Raw genomic sequence first — 21,341 nt, 5'->3', positions numbered from 1 at the left:
AAATGGCAGAGTGCATTGCTGAACCAACCGAGGACGAAATAAAAACTCAACTTGAAAACAAAACCCCAAAAATTGTGATCAGGTATTTAAAAGAAACAGAAATAGCTAAAAGAATATAATTCCCCCCCCCCCCCCATGTTTCCTGTTCCACACTCCATCCCAGTCAGTGACGGTAATACACCTTGGTTGGTTTGCCAACTGCCAAAAAAAAACCTAAAGAAGAAGAAGAAAACCCAAAAAAATGCAAAAAAAAGCAGCAAAATATGGAATAAAAGTACTTGTTGGCAAGAATTATTATTATTATTGCATTTTTCACAAATTGCTACCGTCATTTCACCGGTTTGTTTACATTCTAAGAGGAAATGATTTTTTTGGACGTTTTCTATAAAGTTTTTATTTATCGAATTTACAAAAAATAAAAATAAAAATGCTCTGTTTCTCAAAATCCAGTGAATATGGATAGAATAAAACAGTTATTCCACTCAATCTCGTCATATACATACATGTCAACCCCTCACGGCTCTCACCTGTACTCCCTGGTAAAGAAATCCATAATTTCCATACCAAATCCATAGTAATATTTCATCTCATCTCATCATCTCTAGCCGCTTTATCCTGTTCTACAGGGTCGCAGGCAAGCTGGAGCCTATCCCAGCTGACTACGGGCGAGAGGCGGGGTACACCCTGGACAAGTCGCCAGGTCATCACAGGGCTGACACATAGACACAGACAACCATTCACACTCACATTCACACCTACGGTCAACTTAGAGTCACCAGTTAACCTAACCTGCATGTCTTTGGACTGTGGGGGAAACCAGAGCACCCGGAGGAAACCCACGCGGACACGGGGAGAACATGCAAACTCCACACAGAAAGGCCCTCGCCAGCCACGGGGCTCGAACCCGGACCTTCTTGCTGAGAGGCAACAGCGCTAACCACTACACCACCGTGCCGCCCGTAATATTTCATGCATCATAAAAATGTATCAGATCTTACCTAATACCTAATGTCAGATACAACCTTTGTTGGCTTTTGCGTGAAGAAATTAACTGACGGCTGTCTCTTTTTCTGGTTTGCATTCTTCACATGCATTTGAGATTTCATGTGTTCCCTCACGTCGTAAATTCCAGAGGCAAACACTTTCACGTCTCTACAACAAATTGTACAGTTGACATACTCAGCACCCATTTTGGAAGCGATAATTATTCCATTGAATGTTTCTGTCCATTCGGGAAGAAAGCGACCTCTAGTTTTAGATGTTTTGAGTTTTTTCTTCGGTGGTGCCGACATCTTGACCTCTTGACCTGTCTATTGTTACGCTACATGTGCTGTTATTTCCCGCTCGGTGTGCAGGAAAATCACAATTGCGCATGCTCAGACATTCGGAATGGCTTGTTGGTACTAGCGGAAGTACCGGTTGAGTAATTCTAAATGTAGAAAATGGCGGCTCCCATGCATTTTCGTATTTCATGACGATTTTTTTGATGGTAATAAATCAAAATAATTTTAAGGTGAAAATGTAGAAAAATCCATAGTTGAATACCACTACGCCCGTACCATTTTTAAAATGCCAAAATCCGTAGGGAATACGGGAAATCCATAGGGGTTGACATGTATGCATACACAGCTTATAGCCAACTCGGTGCTATGCGCCTCGTCAGCTATCAGCTCATGTACAGTTCTATTTCATGGAATAACTGTGAAATATAGCATATTTATGTATTTACCATTGCAGAGTATAAGTCACATCCAGTGTCAATACTCAGTGCCAGTTCAGTCATATTCACGATAAGGATACAGTTGAGCAATTCAGGTGCTGTTGTGATAATATCATTTATTTTGTGTTCATGAGATATGGACAGCAATCAGAAATGAATAGTCTTCAGCAAGAGTAAATGTAGAGACATTGCTACAGGTATGTGCGTGTGTGTGTGTGAGACCGACAGAGACTTGATTGCATTCCTCTGTAAAGGCCACCTCCAGAAACAGATCCTGCATGCTAGCATATTACCGGTTTCCTCAGCATACTGCCACAGTGCACCCTGCTTGTTAGTGCTAATGGATCAGCTCAGCACAGATCTGGCCCTGTTGACTGATGCCCTGTCAGACTTGCACATGTGAGAGCAGACTCCAACCACAGGTGTCTCTGTCTCGTGTCTTCCATTACAGCACAGACATGCTCTCTCTCTCTCTCTCTCTCTCATGCCTGTGGCCAGGGCCTCCAAAAGCACTCCTATGGGAGATGCAACACAGCTCTTAATGCAGATGTAGTTAGTGTGCATCAATATGTTCTGAACCTGCTCACTGCACGCATGTGATACCCTCCTGTCTCATACATACTCCCCTCCACCCGTAACGCTGTTATTTTTGGCTTTCTTTGGGACATATGTCATTGAGGAGAGTGTGCAACACATGGTTAATTAAACTACCTCAAAGTAAGCACATACAGAGAGAGAGAGAGAGAGAGAGAGAGAGAGAGAGAGAGAGAGAGAGATTTATTACAGCTGTTCTATACCAGCTTGTCATGAATAAATGTCTAGGCACCACAACAAAGTGTCAGCAGGCTAGTGAGCACTAGGAGCCAATGTCAATGACTTGATTCATAACTGCAAAATATTCACACAAAGGAAGTCTCCTCCTCCATCTTGTCTTGTATGTATTTATTTGTTGTAATCAGGTCAACATAGTCACATTTGTCTCATGGTGCTCGCTTTCCAGTTTGCAGGGAGAAATGAATCGCATCTGTGTTTACTATATCTGCCGATGTGTGCTCATTTATTAGGCCCATTCCAGAGGGTTATGCAAGTGGCAGTTTGTAGTTTGTTTGATTTTAGGCTGAAAGCCAATTAATCCCAGTCTCAGAGTGGTGCCTTGTTGAGGGGGGTTTGCACCATTTGTAGGAATATTTCCACTGAGCTTGCTCAATCACGAAATTTGCAATCATCATACATATCGTCGAAATCAGTATCAACTATTTTCCTGTATCAAAGCATCATGCTGACTTTAACACCACATTAGTGCTCTTGTACTTTTCTTACACCCCCTCATCCAACAGGTCATCCTCCTCTTCCTGGGTGTGTGAGCTGCAGGCAGGCTGGTCGGAGGCACATGATAGGCATTAGCCCAGGGAGAGAAGTCCAGATCATTATGTTTAAGAGCTTTGCAATGCTTATTAACAGCTTTCCACCATACAGCCCTGGCAGGGGCTCCTGGCTCCTGCAGCCTCTGGCCCGGCTCACTTCCAGCCTCCTCTCTCTGTCTGCTCTGCAGTCACTCTCTTACCCTGACAGCTCTGCAGCCCCCACTGAACTAAACTACAGGCGAGGGCAGCAGTGATTGTTCCCTTATGGCTACATGGAGTCATCTTGAAGGTAAAACAATTTCAGTATAATATGTTCAATAAATGTCATTGCTTTTTAACCCCTAAAAGTCTCACTTATTCATCTTTTCATATTATTCTTAAACTGTGATGAATTACAGTAGTTATGGCACGTAATAACAAGAGTGAGGAATATAAGTCTGGAGCCTCTGATAAATCCTGGGAGTTTAAGGGGTTAACCTGAATGTTTTGCTCAGGCTCTCATACAGGAGCAAAACACATTGACTGAGTTCCCCAATGCCCAGTTATTACACAGATACATTCAGGCAGTCTTTATTCCATAATGTGGACCAGGTCCTGGACTATTGTTATTCTTATTCGACCATTTAAACCCACTAAGATAAACAGGTTATAACTGGCATTTGGAGTTCATATATCAGTTTTTACATCAATCAATCATTAATGTAGGAATTAGCTTTCTAATTTTTTTTTTTACATGACAGAAACAAGATCATTCATTATTTCATTCACAGCTGCTGTTGAATTCTCAATTCCAGTTGGTCTGAAGGTGTTGATTCATTTTCTATAACAACATCTCTGACAGTAATTCTCCTCAAGCAAATCACAGATTTATGTTAATGTGCTCCTTTTAATTTGTTATCATTTCTATATTAACAACTCATTCACAGGAACTTGTATGGTAGAGACTCCCTATAATCTAAGACTAATAACAAACACATTGTAAAACCTCTCTGTAAATTAGATTATTAGATCTTTACATGGGTGGCACGGTGGTGTAGTGGTTAGCGCTGTTGCCTCACAGCAAGAAGGTCCGGGGTCGAGCCCCGTGACCGGCGAGGGCCTTTCTGTGCGGAGTTTGCATGTTCTCCCCGTTTCCTCTGGGTGCTCCGGTTTCCCCCACAGTCCAAAGACATGCAGGTTAGGTTAACTGGTGACTCTAAATTGACCGTAGGTGTGAATGTGAGTGTGAATGGTTGTCTGTGTCTATGTGTCGGCCCTGTGATGACCTGGCGACTTGTCCAGGGTGTACCCCGCCTTTCGCCCGTAGTCAGCTGGGATAGGCTCCAGCTTGCCTGCGACCCTGTAGAACAGGATAAAGCGGCTAGAGATAATGAGATGAGATGAGATCTTTACATTTTGGAAGGAGTCTCCAATGTCCGCACTTTATAACAGTCTGAGGTAAAACTGTACCTGTTTTCCACTGCACAAGAGTCAGCAGGATGGGGGGGGGGGGGGGGGGGGGGGGGGTTCTTTATAACAATCTATTTTATACCTTATTAACTTCAAGACAGGGGAAAAAGAAGCTGATGAGAAAATGATAGGAACTAAGTTGTTTTGTTACTTTTACTTAACATTAAATGCAACTATAAATGGATAAAAAATAAAATGGATCATATTTTAAAGAATATAAATTGTAATCATTGGCAAATTGTTGTGGTGTAAGAGAAATAAAACATTTCAGGATGTGCTATTATAGGAACATAATCAACTCCCGGTAATAATGGCAACACAAATTCATCAATGAGTGATTTTATATCAATTTTATATCAAGAGTATGTCCTAGTGCTTTATTCCTAATAACCTATAGTACATTTCAAAGTTGCCATATGATCATGTTTCACCCATATCTTTCTACATGCTTATCTTTCTACAGTTTTTACTAGCATGGAGCTTTATTAACTGATATGAAGTTTAAAAAAAAAAAAGTTGCTGTCTACAGCTGCTTTTTGGTCACAGCATAGATGCCATCATGGCAAAATTCCATGATTCCTTACAGTAAGCTGGAGGTTTGTGTGTGGTGTAATAAATCCATGACTTTTCTCAACTTTATGAGCCACAATCATAATACCGCTATACTCATTTTGGTGGCTTTCTTAAACTCCCCCACCTAAAGCTGTCTTAATTTGTTCTAAGGACTTTGGTGGTGGCTGCATACTTCACTGGAGACATTTGAGTGGTGGAAAAATGAATTCTTCCCAAGGGCTTTGCTGTTTCGGTCAATAACCTTAAGGGAGCTTTGCTGTTTCGGTCAATACCTTAAGGGAGATCCATAAAACCCAATTCTCTTCAGGGTGTAAAATATGATTTATAAAACCTTATGGGCTTGTTAGAAAGCTTAATTCAGCTGAAATTAGCACACTTTCAACCTTTGAAGGAACTAGTCAGTGCTTAATATACTATTTTTTATGTGTGAAACTCGAGGATTTGACCAAGCCATAGATCACTGAGTGCAAAATAAACCTATCAAAGCTGGTGTAGTCATCACAGGACACTAAATCCCAGCAAAACTGAGCTGCTGTTTATCCCTAGATATGCATCCCTGTGTCAAATTTTCCTACTCTTGCCTCTTTGAATCATACCATCTAACAGTGCATGCAACCTTGGTGGACAACCAACCACTCAGGTGCTCGTTCAGTCAACTCAACTTGTACTGTTTCTTTATTATACTAACCTTTATAATACATTACAGGCATTTAGCAGACACTCTTATCCAGAGCAACATGCAACATACCCAGAGCGGCCTGGGTATGTTAGGTGCCTTCCTCACGGACACATCAGCCATTTCTAGTGGTTCAGGGAATCAAACCGGTGACCTTTTGTTCCAAAGCTGCTTCTCTAACTATTAGGCCATGCTTACTGGTATTTTAGATACTGTTTTATTCTCATGAGGATCTGCTTTGAAGCAGACTAAGTTTCCCTGGATACGGGTGTCTTCTAAATTCTGCAACTGTCAATGTGAATGTTTATGTATCCCAAAAATCAGTTTTGAACATGTTGCTTTGTTGACCAGCTCTTTTAAACACTGAGAGTTCAAGGTACTCATCTTAAAACATATTATTTAGTAACTCATATGAATTATTCTGCAACTACAGTGAAGCAAATGGGAAAGGTATGTCATTCAGGGTCCGCTGATTGGTCCGGGTGTTTAGAGGCTATAGAAGCAGCTAGTCTGCTAGTAGTGAGACTGTATCTTAATATTTACCTCACATAACCCTGAACTAGTCTTCTATTGGCAAGAGTATATAAATGGAATGGCAAATTATAAATACAAATAGAAATATGTGCTTGGGTTCTTAATGTAACCTTAACCTAGAAGACTCACATCTTTTTTAGTTATAACCTGGAGGAAAATTGCACAGTATATATATATATATAATATATATATATATATATATATATATATATATATTTTTTTTGTTTTTTTTTTTTTTTTTTTTTTTAGATGGGGGAAACAAAGTCTTTCAGTTCTTTTTGTTGATTACTATAGAAAGTGAAACATGACATGCTCACCAAACATTTATTCTGCACAGAAGCCCGTAAGTGTATTATTGAAATGGCTGAGTTAAAAATTGCAAGGGAACATGGGTTTGTTTTGGCGTGTGTGGCTTGTTCGCTTCTCCTGTGGCTGTAGACTACTGGTCTACAGGCAGCCGTTTATTGACTGAGCCTCTTACTGTGAGAGAGGGAAGAAATGGCTTCGTATTATAACCGTATGGTGGAAAAAAATACGTTGGCAGCAGTTTTTGTACAGCACGCTTTTTTTAAAGAGATGGTCCTGACCACAACTCATAAACCACACTTTATTTAGACTGGCTTGCATCCATTATTTGTTCATATAGGGCTTTCTCTCTCACACAGAAATATGTTCCAATGTTTTTCAGCAGGGGGGAAGGGAGGAGTATGAGAGTCTGGATGAACTGTTGCCAGGTGTTGTTACAATGGCATACCATTAGGTGATTCCACATTGCCCTCATCAGTGGCCATATGGCAGAGAACAGGATTGGCGGTGCTTTTGCAGAAATATTTGGAAATGTTTAATCTCTCAGGGGTGCAATCATCAGCTCATTATTTAACTAAAACTATTGTGGCTTCACAAAAAAAATAATAATAAATGTAATATCTGCTCTGCATGGTGAATAATATTACTCATTAGCATTCTGTAGTTCATTGGTCATGCAATGCTTCTCATGCAACATAATTACAGCTAGAGTAAATGGCACACAGTATCTGAATGGTCTTGAATAAAAATATTTATTCAAATTATCATTAGTATGTGAAATAACACACATACATATGTATACACATATATATATATATATATATAATATATATATATATATATATATATATATATATATATATACACACACACACACGTATGTATATATATATATATATATATATATATATATATATATATATATACACGCATACACACACATACAGTACTTGCTAATCTCATGCACCTACTTTTGATTTACAAATAACCACATCAACAAGAAGCAAGGCTTAGCAACTGTTGCCAAGAGGAACATTGTTGAACTCCACCCCTTTTGGCTCCTCAACAGAGACAGCAAGGCCGTCACGCTGAAAGCTCTCTCCAGCAATGGCGATGCCAAACAGTGCCCCTGCATGACCCTCTTCTGACTGATCTCTCATTACCTTTTAATGTATTCCTGCTTGTTCCGACATGGCAGTGCAGCTTGGTTGTGATGAGAGGGTATACCAAGCAGCTTCATGCGTCGGCACAAACAATCTGCACTTCATTTCTCTGAATAACGGCTCCTGATGGGCTTAGTTGCGGGGTTCTGCAGTTTGGACGCCACTGAATTCCCTACAATGTGATGAAGAGAGGGAAAGAGAGAGAGATGGTGCATCAGTATGATACTTCTGTGGCTCTAGGAGATGCTATCATTAAGTGTGTTGGCAATCACGAGAGCTGTATTCCATGCCTGCAAATGAGGAAGCCAGTGTCAGTTGTAGTTCATTTTGGGAAGTGCTCTGTAATGACTTCACTATCACAGACATGTTTTGTTTGCCACGGCGGGAGGCAAACATGAGCAAGGGGGGCATCATGGGGAAACTGCACAACACAGTAAAATGAGCAAAAATACATACATTAAGACTTTTTGTGTTCTGGCAGCGGAAAAAGAAGGAAACTGATTTCAATATAAATGGAAGTGGAAGCATGTCTTTAGATCTTCTTTGATTGTCACTTTCAAGATGTAAAAAATCCCCTGAAGCCTAGTTTTGTAGGCTTGCTCGGAAGTCAATGCTAATTTTCCCCCGTTGCTAAGGCGACACACTAGGGAGCCTTGATTTCCTTCGCCTGGTCATCGGGCTTTGCTCTTTCAAAAGACTTCTCCTCAGTCAGCTCTCTGAGCCCTTGAAATATCTCTCAATGTTGAGCAATCAACAACAGAAGAACATCTCAAATCAGGCTCCCTGCAAGCAAAAAAAAAAAAAAAGAAAAGAAAAAAACAATGATGTACAGTATTCATTTTCACTGTTAAAAGAAAATCCTACTGAGTGTCTTTGAGTGGTAATTTCACTGAGTGCCATATTGTGAGTGTCAGCCCATTGTAACAGTGTCAGGGATACTTATACGAATTCCACACTACAAGCAAATCAAACTTGGCACATTTCTAGGAGTTATATCATTCCTGAACTCAACATAAAACTCAAAGACATTGCTGAAAAGGCCAGAACCAATACAAGTTGCCACATTATTGCTCACAAACATATAACATTTCAAGCTGTCAGCCACTGAGCTGAAATCACAGACGCATGCAGCTATTTTGTAGTCTGTAAATGACCCCTCTCAGTCTCCACATACACCTCAGTGATGGACACATCATACCAGTTAACTTGTGGTGCTCAATCACAGGGGGTCTTACCGACATGTGATTACCTCCACAGCCCAGTACACTCATGGTTCATGACAGCGATGGGCCTATATCAAGGATATTTCTAAATATTCTTACCATAGTGGTTTGAGCATTGGTGGTTTCTAGTAAATGAATACATTTACAGCTCACGATAATATTTGCATATGAATAGTACAGAACAGTAAGATCTTGTCTGAATCAATTAAACTGCTAGAAAAGATTCATACAGCAATTATTCATTTCTAATCATAAAAAATTATCTGCATATTTTTAAAACACCAAGCTATTACTTTTGATTATTATGTCCTCAATGGTATTCATATGAACACAATATTTATTTATGACAGCTTAAAATGTTTAAAACACATCCAAGATGTGTTCCATGCACTGCTGTGCAATTAACCTCTTCACAAGAAGGAAAATCTCCGGAGACATTATTCGTCTCTTGTTCAGATGCAAGTCAGTAAATAAATTGAAGGTGTGCAGAAGAGGGACATGCATGAGGAAAAGACTAAAATGACAGGGATTTTAGCACCCAATCCTTTTAGCAGACCACTGACACATGAATGAGCGGCGAGAGAGAGAGAGAGAGAGAGAGAGAGAGAGAGAGAGAGCAAGAAAAAAAGTAGACAACCAATTTAGGAGTAATACAGCTAAAAACAGACAAGTGTAATTTCATCCATCTGGACAGATGTGTAAAAGTGCTCCTCAGAACATTCCCTATGATTCCCCCTGATTGATCTTCCCCCAGACTGAAACACCTATTATTAGCCACAAGCCTAATAGCACCAGGATGGCTTGCTGCTATCCCAGAGGCCAATTCTCTGGTCATTTCTCACACACCACAGCTGTAGAAACCAACCAGGAGCATGGAGGAAGGAGCTGTGGGGGGCGGTACGGATGCACGTCACTCTCAGGGAGGTGAACGTGGGTGATGAAGCCATCATATACAATCAATAGACAGGATTCTAAAATGTTTTTCTCAGGCAGACCTGATGACCTTGTTTTATCTAGGCTTTTATGCAGTTATGAGGTGTAAATAGTTTGGTATTAAAAGCGATGTGGCCTAAATTTGCTAATGGACAGAAAATGTCGCTCATAAAAGATGAGCAGATGCCTGTGGCAGACTACAATACAAGATGTAAGAGTACTTAAAGAATCTCATCCATATATAGTGACTATATTTAAAAACAGTTTGTCTTTGAACAGTAGACAATCTTGGGTGACTTGATGCATCATCGGTAATTGAAAAATCTTTTGAAGCATGGTACTCTCAAACTCAAAGCCACCACTGATTCAGTGAAATTGAAGATCTACATATACAGTATTTCACAAAGATCTTCTTATATTTTATTAAGATCTACATTTCTGTAAGATCCACAAACATTTCACTAAGACCTACACATATTTCACTGTGAGCTACATATATTTCACTGGTATCTATAGTGCATTAAAATCTACACATATTTCACTCTGATCAACACGTTTTTCACGAAGATCAAAACGTATTTCACTATGATCAACATATATTTCACTAAGATCAAAACGTATTTCATTACAATCTATGTATATTTCATGAAGATCGTTTTATATTTCATTACAATCTCGATTACATACTATACTGTATATTTCACTAAAAGCCACAACTATTTCACTAATATCTACATATACTGTAGTTCACTATGAAACACACCTCAACAAATACAACACTTTCCTTATCCACTATATTAATTTGGTTGCATGTTGTGAAGCCCTTAAAAAGCAGGCAACTAGTTGAGGAATTCATGCAGCCTGGTGATTGACAGCATCCCTCCCACTTCATGCCAGTCCATCCATATGTCCACGGTGTACCGTTATCAAATCCAAATGCTTTTCATCAATCATAAGGCTTGTACAATGCTTGTCCATCATAGCTTCTGTATCCAGCTTGCCATCAGCACTGTGTACCTACATATAGGCTACCTATATTAAAGAGAGTGGCTCAGAACACACACACACACACACACACAAGCAGGAAAACATAATATGCTGGTTTCCTCTGACTTCTGCAGATAAGCTATTTATTATTACTGCAAGACATGGTTTACTTTGTGGAAAATGACTTTGCCTTTTTTTTCATTATTTCTGCAAACACCCTCTCCTTGTATTGATTGAATAAGCGCTCTGGTGGATGCATTTCCAAGGGCAGTTATCAGTGTGATTGCCTGCTTGTGTTTTGTTTAAAACAGACACAGTCTAAAACCCTTGAATTGAAATGGCATTTACAGCTAATGAAAATAAGAGCTTCAAGTCTTTTTGTCTGAAAAGCTCTAATAAATCTGAAATGATATGGCTTATAACAGTCATCTTCTCAAATAGCTCATTTATGTTGCATCACCTAATTTAAGGCAACATTTAAACCATTGATCAATAACTCATTTTAATATGGTGCCTCCATGGCATTAGTAAAGTGCATTATATATATATATATATATATATATATATATATATATATATATATATATATATATATATATATATATTTCTTTGTTGAATGAAAAAAGCAATATATGAAATTACATTAAAATCTCATGATCAAACGAAAACTTATAATAATAATAGTTTACATTTTTATGATATATCCTGCAAGCATTTTTGCTTCTTTTTTTCCCCATCAAATTTAATCAGAGTTAATGGTCTATTACTGCCAGGGTGTCGTAGGTCTATAGGAGATTTAACAAACTGTAAACAGCACTTTTAAATGTTGTTGAATTGCTATTATTCTCACTAAGACCAGACTGTAGATATTGAACTATACCAACATTTCAACATACTGTATTAGTCAAACAAAGTGTCTGTAAAACTTTTCATAAATAGGACTGGTCTAATGTATGCTTACTGGGATTAAACACAGCAATTTGTGGCTCAAGAAATGTTATCTTTTTTTACTTAATCCTTTTAGTAGGAAAAGACCTGTCATCACTCATGCAGCATCTTTTCACTGATAGCAATCTGGGTTCATTTTTACCTTTGTACATAATCACCTGTTTTGTGCAAAGTTCATGAGTTCATAAAGAATGTGTTTTTTTTTTTTTTTTTGTGATGAGTAAGTCATGAACAGTAGTTTGAGAAATATAATGAACTCCTGAGAACCCTGCCAGTGGAATGAATTGAGCAGGTATGAGGCGGTCCACCAGGTGTGACTTGTTTTCTCCAGCATTTTTCCGCCTCAGCTCACACGCCGGTCTTGTGTTTCAAGCGCACAATTGTGTTTTATGCTCCTCATTGTTTTCACCTCTTCCTCACCGAGTCTCTGCAAAATGCGCACGAAGGAAACGTCTTGTTTAGTCACACGCAATTTAAGCTCATCCAACACCTTCGCCTTTGAAAGGAGGGGAAAAAATAATAATAGGCCTAATAATAAAGAACTGGGCCTATATGAGTTGATTTACGTAGCCTGTGTTTCTTGAAGATCATCTGAAATAATCTGAAGACAGACAGCATTTAGAGTTTGTGTTTGTTGAGCGTTTACAAAATTACAATTAGAAATGAAACCCATGCAATTTGTCAACATGAGTGGTTCAATTCCCAGTTTAAATAACATAGCCTAAATAAGATCAGACAGAATTGCTGTGATAATTTTCCTTTCTTCATGTCAGGCCTTTCATTATGTGATTAATGCTACAAGGCTGCTTTTGTAGTATTCTAACTAATCGTTTACAAACAAACTACCACATGTAGGCTATTTGTCATTGAAATTTCAGTCAAATCCAAAAACAAAAACATATCCATACCCATCCTGAATATGCCATGCTATGGCTAGCATGATGGTTCATACAGTAGGAAAAAATCATGACAGTATGACTTTAGACAATGTTGGATAAGGAGAAGTGCAAATAGCTTGCACCATGCATGCACTGCTAATAAGTGATGTCTTGCAAGGCAGAGCATACAGACAAAGCCAGGTGTGATACAGATTAATAGTGCTGCACCTTCATTGTAAACCACCTGCCTGCCTAAAGTCTCCTATGCAAAAACCATGTCCTCAGAGCCACGGGATCCACACTGAATATTAATTTAACCAAGGGTCTGGAGCATTTGAAAGATCAAAGATGAATTAGCATAGGAGTAAAGCATGACTACATATGCAACTGCAAAATCAAATTACAAGCTGAATCATGCAGCTCAAAAAAAAAGGTTTCACTGGAAAAGTCGTGGAGGGGGTAGAGTTATTGAAATTAGGAAACATTGCTTCCAGTTTGCTTTGCTTGTAAGACCAGCCAAAGAAAGGCTACATCCAGAAATAAAAGTAGCCTATTAAATTGTACCTTTCTCTGTTGTTGGCATAGCATCAAGGATTTGTATCTTCAGCATGGATATTGTATCTGGAAACCTGTAAATATAATTTAAGGTACATGACTAACTGTACCTTAAGGGCCGGTTATATAACCTGGATGGTACCAGCCCAGTGACAAACAATAGTACAGTTTGATACCTTCATTTATGAGAATGCTGAATGGATATTTCAATCGATTAACATTAAAGAATTAAATACTGTCTTATTATTTAAGACATTCGAAATTAAGGTGTTGGAAAGTTAAAGAAAAACTAAAGAAATTCCTCCACCACCATTACCAAATTAAAAAACAAACAAACACTACGACTCTTACTACTACTACTAATCATCATCATCATCATCATCATCATCATCATCATTGTTGTTGTTGCTATTATGTAATATATAATATTACAACTACTACAACTAATTATTATTATTATTATTATTATTATTATTATTATTATTATTAACTGAATAATAATAATAATAATAATAATAATAATAATAATATCCCAAAAAAGAGCTGCTACTGCTAAAACTATTCACTGTGTTCACTGTTTGTCAGAAGATGCAGTATTATAGTTATTTCTACATCACACAAAAAAAAACAACGTATAGTTCTGTATTAGACTGCTGCAACTTTAACGCACATGTTTACTAAACACACTCGGTGCTCGGCCACTGCGCGCCCAAACAACAATAAAGCATGTGTCTGTGATGACATGCAAACCCACTATTCACTCGGGTGTGTTCTCAAGCTGTCAAAACACACACTAGCCTGACTAACTCCTTTTAGGGACATTATACGGTACCCGGAATTGTCAACGGCTCTCCAGAGACATGCTATTTGATATAGATATAGGAGGATATATGATAGAAAATGACTCTGTTGACAGTGGTATATTTGCTGTACGTTTATTAGGCTATGTAGCCCGTCTTTTACCTGGGAAGGTACATGATGTGGTGGCTTCTAAATTCAACCTATAGTGGTCCTTCAGATACAATTACATACGTTAAAATCTATTATTGACGTTTTCAGGTTTAAAAAAAAAAAGTATGTACATTCATTGCATGCTTTTGATCTTTTCTCTTACATCCACGCTTTATAGCATAGCTACAATTTAGATAACCTACTTCAGACTCAATTCTCTATGAAATATGAAAGAGCAGTCTAACTGGGTTGCAAAAAAAAAGCAGCTTAATTGAATTCTGTACTGTACTTTCTGATCATATTGCAAAATTAATAATCACCACTGATGCACATCAGGAGGGTGATCCATTTACAAGTGCTGAATACAGGCGCAAACGAAAAATCGTAAATTGAAAGGGGACTCAGCTCAAGAAAAAGGCTATCTTTGTTTGTCGCCTTTGTTTACCACGGGATTTTTTTTTCCATTTTACTAATTCATTTCAATGGCTTTCAAACTGGAAAATGGAAATGTTGCTCTTGCCCTCTATTTTAGCAGCCGCGTCCTGGCAACAGAGCAATTTTCTATCATCAAGGATAAACGGCATCGAACAGTACATTGGGGTAAAAAAGAGCCTATGATTGCTAGCCTTCCTGTCTGTCATCTCTCTACAAAATCCTCTCCTCCAGACCTGAGCTGTGTGCTGTCAGAGCTAATAATGTCTTCTATTAAGTCGGAAAAGAGCCACGAAAAATCCCACTGTTCTCATTTGTTCAGCATTCTCAAAAGATAAAAGAGATTTCAGCTTAATTTAGATGAACCGAAAATTAATGTCGAGGTATGCTTTTTGTTGGATGTAGTTTTGCTATGAACATAATGAACAGAGTGTAGCTTTTTGTTTTGTTTTCTTTCTTTTTTTTTGTACCAATCTTGTTGCAAGGAAAGGGGAAAAAAAGTGTTTCCTTGTTCTTCCAGGACTAAAAATCCCATGGATAGGGTTTGTGAATTTTTTGGGAAATGACTAAAACACATGATAAACAATATGATTCGTTATGAAATGCTCTGCACATATTTACTTGCACTATAAGTGATCTCGTATTAAAAAACTGTCCATCATGTGCAGGCTATCAGAAGAGAAAGAAAATGCAGCATATGTCGCTAAAACACTGTCGTAAATTAAAATAACTGCATAATTGCGTGTCTAATAATATATTATATAAGCACGAATTGTTTAGAGCCTACAAAGATTATTTCTGTCGTTGGTGTGAATTGACTCCACATCAGCTGCCCTTCACATGCGCATCTCCTCCAGTTCGGGTTTATTTCTCCAGAAAGCCACTTTGATGATCACGGTTGGGACGACTGATATGCTATTTAACTCTAAACCATGACTTTAGTCATTTCAATCCCTATGCAAAGTCAGCCTTCACCAGCTATCCTGCGCCAGTTCCTTTCCCCCGCAGCGATGTGAAGTCAATGGGGCTGAACTCCAGACAGGAGAAGCGTATTAACCGTTTCTGATGGTTTTGACCCCAAAACGTGTCCTAAAAATCCTGAAATTGACTGTGTACAATCCGAATATACCCGAGCAATCGATTAGTAGCTACTGTAAAATTCCATGCTCTTGTTAGGGAATGAATGTTTCAAATGAGCACAGTGTTAACACATGGAGAATGCAGGCACACAATTATGTTCCCACCAGGCCTAATACACAGACTTCAGTCAAACCTTTATATCTAATGGTGAATATTTGTACAACAGCAGCAACATAATAATAATAATAATAATAATAATAATAATAATAATAATAATAATAGTTGTTGCTGTATTTTTGTTTACTGCTATCCTCTATGGACAAGAAATATAAATAGGCCTATAACGAATACTGACCTCTGTTGATATTATAATCCATGAAGCAAGTTACACATGCTTTCTTTTTTTCACATGAAAATAACTTTATAAACAAAAACCTACTTATGGAATAAACACTTTGTTATGACACGTGTAAATTACCAGTCGTGTCGAGTTGCCTGAATCCTACAGCTGAATGATTTTAGTGAGTGATTTTTGATTCAGTTTCTTGGCTGCTCGAATTCAATCCTATTTCGCCACAGTTCTATAGCGGAAGCCGCACAGTAGTCAAATACCCTACAGTCCAAAATGTTTAGCCTAGAATATAATAATATTTTAATGAAATAATGGTTGTACTAAATTCAGGCTTACCAGTTACCTTTTTTTTTTAAAGAATACTATAAATCTTCTCTAGCTAGTAACTGAAACCTCATAGGTATGCTATAAGGTCTTATAGCTGTTGTATATGTTAAAAAAATAACGTGCGTTTTAATTGACGATGTGTGCAGGCGATGATATAAAATATGCAAGATTATATTGGATGTGGGAAAAAAAGGTTAAGCTGGAATAAAATTAAAACGTGGGTTTTTTTTATCGTAAGGGTTTGTCATTTCACACAAGAGACAAAAGCAAAGGTAATGAACCGCTACGTCTCAGCCTATTACGCGCCTTAAGTGCAGGCAACAAAGCAGAATTGAAAGTTTAGTTTGTACCATTCAGAGGTGATTAGAGAATAGGCCTGTTTGGGTCTGGTTTTCTTCTCGTGTCGTTGAAAAAAAAAATCGAAAAAGTGCTTCGAACAGAGATTCTAATGCACCATTCCATTAAAATGACAGCTGAAGGCAAAATAGTATCATTTAAAAAAAACACCTAACCACTAACTTGGAGGTCCATAATTAATGTGAGATATATCATACAAGGTCTTGTCCCTTACCTGTCATAATGTCTTAAATACAAATTCCAGCTATGTCTAGTTGCAAGCAGAAATCAGTCAAAATCCACCAACATGGGCTTTTGAACGATCAGCTGGCCCTGTGTCTCTGCTCGTTCGCTCATGGAGAGTGGTTATCCAGGCCGCTTGTGCACTTTTAAATCCCGCAAAGTAAATAACAACCCTGGCAATAATAGCAAGGTACCAAGTTCTTGTTACAGAAAGGGAGAAAATTGAAACTAAACGCTGCATTTAGACGTCCATTTTTGATAAGAGGATAATTGAGGCGACACTGGCGTATAATTAGCGGATAATTTATGCTATATCTACTTTTATTCCACCTTCAAAAATAAACTTCGTCCATAATCATTACAGATGAATTGTTCACAGTTTTATTGGAGCAATTTAAATACAGTGTAGTGGGTAATCAAATGGGATTTGGATATAACTGATTGCGACTATAATTACTTTTTCATCCCCATTTAAAGTAAATGAACGCCATATTATGAAGCAACGTGTTGATCATAAAAAAAAATGAAACGATGTGAAATGTGAATTAAGTGCGCGTTGTAGTGTGTATTTACAGCGTGGTTTATAATGTGAACGCGATTTGCCAAACCACTAACTGCATGTGCAATTTACATACATTTTCAACTGTAACGAGCTCCTGATTGCAGCAGGGAAATGCTGTCAGTTTGTCGGGACATCCAATGACAGAACCTTGGACTGTGACTTGTGCGTAATTACTACAGAGCTATAGCGAGCATCGCGATGCGTAATTACGCAGTTAACAAGTTTATACGAATTCGTTACGGAAGTGCTCAGATTACTCTGGTAATAATTGATCATAATTCACGAGACTCTAACGATTGCTCTAGTCGTAAAATCACAGTGACAACTTTAACACGGTTGTAAGATCACAGCCCCCCACCCAATCATCAGCTCACTGGGTCATTAAGGCAACTTAATCAGATGTGGTTGTGGCAGCCTTTCTTGTCTTTAAAATCATATTTACAAGTCATTGTTTGGTGAACTTATCCGAGGGATACCCCACCGTTATTATCCTCCTCATAGAGCAGTTAAGATAGGTTAACTCGCTGTAAAGTCTCAGCTAAGCAGAGAACTGATGACGTGAGGTTGAGTGACCAATAGGAAGGCGCTGCCCTTTGGAGACAAACCATTTTACTTGTAGTGTCTGCATCAAGTCTAGAAGCAAGGACTCAAATTTAACAGAATCCACCTTATAATCTCCTGCTTTTACTCAAGCCCACCTTTCGCCACACCGCGTGAGAAAAACGGAAGGGAGGGGAAAAAAAAGACATTTCGGAGTAATAAGGCAGCATTCCCTAAACAAGGGGAAAGAACACCACAACAGGACCCATTTGGACTTGAGAGACGGGAGGAGGGAGGGGGGGAGAGTAAGTACTCTCAAGGCAGAAAATTTGATGATGACCATGACTACGATGGCTGACGGTCTGGAGGCTCAGGACTCGTCAAAATCGGCTTTCATGGAGTTTGGTCAGCAGTCGCACTCGCAGCAGAGCTCTCCGTCGATGGCCGCCAGCCACTACCCGATCCACTGCCTCCATTCCGGCTCCCACGCTCACCAGCACGACAACTCTCCGTATTCGGGCTCCAACTCGTATAACAGGTCGCTACCTTACTCGTACATGAGCCATCCGCACCACAGTCCATACCTGCCGTCCTACCATAATAACGCCGCCGGCACACAGACGAGGTTAGACACAGGTAAGCGCAGTTTTACATTCCCGCAGTCGCGTATTTGTTTTCAATGTTTAATTAATTAGTCAGTCTTGCGTCATTACGCAGTCTTGTTTAACCGAGCTGTTTGCGACACAAATCAAATCCGTGTCCATACTGTACGACTTATGGAGCAAATGCACATCTGAGCGCGTATTTAAGACCGCCGAGTGCGCCTTTTTCCCCCCTTTGTCTAGTTTTGCGGCACAGGCTTTTAGTTCTTGTTCATTTCTGCTTTTAATAATAACAACCGTGATCTGATGAAATATATTTGATATTATGAGGCTATGCGATTGATACCCCAGCGAACTGTAGGCTAATTAGCATCCAATTAACTTCTCAATGTGTGTAGTTTTAAATATGAGAAGAAAGCGGGGGGGGGGAGGTTTTTATTGGCGTATATACTTCATGTTTATATTTTTCCAGCTTAATTATCATGCTGAAAAAAAATTCTGCTTAGCCCAGGAATAAAATCGTACAATATTCTCCTACCAACGCAATGTTACCCTTTCCAGAACAGCAGAAAACAACAGTGATCGAAAACGGAGAAATACGTTTCAACGGAAAAGGCAAGAAGATCCGAAAGCCAAGGACGATTTATTCCAGTTTGCAGCTTCAGGCATTAAACCACAGATTCCAGCAAACCCAGTATCTCGCCCTGCCGGAGCGCGCGGAGCTGGCGGCTTCACTCGGGCTCACACAGACACAGGTAAGTTGTTGATCTATCTACAAATTGGAAATCTATTTATAAATGTATATCCTGATGCAGACGCTGAATATATATTTGTACATATTTTATGGTATTAAATCGCACTAAATTATTGCAACAGCCAGCTCTGTGTATTGCAGCATCTTATGCGCTTTGCTATAATCAAATGTCAAATAATTATCGTCTGTGCTTATTTGCTGTGTGTTTCAGGTAAAAATCTGGTTCCAGAACAAAAGGTCGAAGTTTAAGAAGTTGCTGAAGCAAGGCAGTAATCCCCACGAGAGTGACCCGCTGCCGGGCTCCATCGCCCTGTCCCCGCGTTCTCCCGCCATCCCTCCCATATGGGACGTCTCCGCGTCTTCCAAGGGAGTGAACATGTCTGCCAACAGCTACATGCCCGGCTACTCACACTGGTACTCCTCACCTCATCAGGACTCTATGCAGAGATAGGCTGCGAACCATTGGCCGTATAGGCCCGAGGCCTCGTCGGTGACCCTTGTTTAGTTTCTCCCTGCGCAGTGATAACAACAGTGACCCACACCGCCAAATGTACAATACAAACTGAGGACATGTTTTCCTGTGGGAAGTTTCACGTGAAGGATAAAAACAACTGCGCGGCGGACATTGGATCTAAACTCTTGCACCTCGAATGGGATTGCTTCAACAAGCCGCTTGTTATATCTGTTGACTTGTAAACCAAACACATAGCTCCATCACCAGCATGGGACAAAAGCGGAAGCGGAAACAAACACTGACGCCTTTTCAAATAACCCATGTGACACATTTGAAAAACGAACAAAAAACATTTGCGTTATGATTATATGTTTTTCATCAAGCAAAAAAAAGAAAGCAATTTGTTTGTAAATATGATGTCTAATTTTAGTTGTAAAATACTTTTTATGTTTTGTCATAAATCGAGTAAAAAAAATTGCTTCAAACAATGCGTCATGCTCTTGATTTTTGTGCCCATTTGAATGAGTGATTTAAGCTGTCTATTCAAATTAGATTTTGTTGTGTTTATTATTATTATTATTATTATTATTATTATTATTATTATTATTATTATATCACATTGTTGATTAAGTTTTTAGCGTTCATTAAATGTTATTCTTAAGATGTGAACAATTTCTCATCTTTTGCCTAGATTTATTCAAAATAGCACTAGGCTTCGTGTTACAGGCCTATAGTGAACATAGTGTGTTAGCTATAGCTATAGTGGTGTAAAGAAGTAACAAAATGGCTTACCATAGTTGGTCGTCTCTCATCGAGTTTTTCCTATAATATAGACCCGCATCTTGTCCATCTACTCTGTCTCAATCATTACAGTATTGACAAAATGTTTTTCCCCCTCTCTCCCTGTCTTGATGTGAGAAACGCTGAATACCATTCGCCACAGGATCGATCCCGAACAAAGCACCCAGCTGCAGTCTCGTTCAATATGAAGGAGATATTTGGGACAATTTATGGGTTTTATCCAAGTGAAGGTTTTTTTTTCCTATTCTCATAAATGCAGACATAATTAGGGTAATTTTTGATGTAGCCCGCTGATTACAGCGTTTTTACCGTCAAAGATAATTACCTGTAATTTTCTACCACTTTTAATACTGAAAGGCATCTTTATTTGGATTTGAGGTAGCAAAGACGAAACAAAAAGACGAAATTATTCGGTTATTCATGTACAAATTGCTGACAAGGGTGAACGCTTGGGATATTATCTGAAATTACAGTGTTGAATGGGGGAGAGGAGAAGCCCCTGCAGCTGTCAAACCTGTGGATGCCCCCATGCAGGCGCACAAATGGAGCTTGATTTTTTAAATACTTTTCCGATCGGAGTGGATTTGGTATGGTTCAT

General features: G+C 38.9%; 1 protein-coding gene and 1 long non-coding RNA gene across 2 annotated transcripts; one reads left to right on the top strand and one right to left on the bottom strand.

Moving 5' to 3' along the window:
- Nucleotides 1–8,080: 8,080 nt before the first annotated feature.
- LOC132900014 (uncharacterized) lies at nucleotides 8,081–20,905 on the bottom strand. The gene is made up of 3 exons (XR_009656747.1): nucleotides 20,735–20,905; nucleotides 13,319–13,383; nucleotides 8,081–8,568 (listed from the first exon to the last, which is right to left on the bottom strand). It is a non-coding gene; the product is annotated as an uncharacterized LOC132900014 (long non-coding RNA).
- dlx6a (distal-less homeobox 6a) lies at nucleotides 18,174–20,377 on the top strand. The gene is made up of 3 exons (XM_060942050.1): nucleotides 18,174–18,768; nucleotides 19,296–19,489; nucleotides 19,700–20,377. The coding sequence occupies exons 1-3, from the start codon at nucleotides 18,465–18,467 to the stop codon at nucleotides 19,937–19,939; spliced, it is 738 nt and encodes a 245-aa protein (XP_060798033.1). The 5' UTR covers nucleotides 18,174–18,464; the 3' UTR covers nucleotides 19,940–20,377.
- Nucleotides 20,906–21,341: the final 436 nt, after the last annotated feature.

Source organism: Neoarius graeffei, chromosome 16 (genome assembly GCF_027579695.1).
Source record: "Neoarius graeffei isolate fNeoGra1 chromosome 16, fNeoGra1.pri, whole genome shotgun sequence".
Classification (NCBI taxonomy): Eukaryota; Metazoa; Chordata; class Actinopteri; order Siluriformes; family Ariidae; genus Neoarius; species Neoarius graeffei.
This window is presented reverse-complemented; position numbering and strand designations above follow the sequence as displayed.

Coding starts and splice junctions, on each gene's coding strand:
- dlx6a (XM_060942050.1), top strand. CDS start 18,465: ATGATGACCATGACTACGATGGCTGACGGTCTGGAGGCTCAGGACTCG. Junction 18,769..19,295: donor ACAGACGAGGTTAGACACAG/GTAAGCGCAGTT, acceptor TACCCTTTCCAG/AACAGCAGAAAACAACAGTG. Junction 19,490..19,699: donor TCGGGCTCACACAGACACAG/GTAAGTTGTTGA, acceptor TGTGTGTTTCAG/GTAAAAATCTGGTTCCAGAA.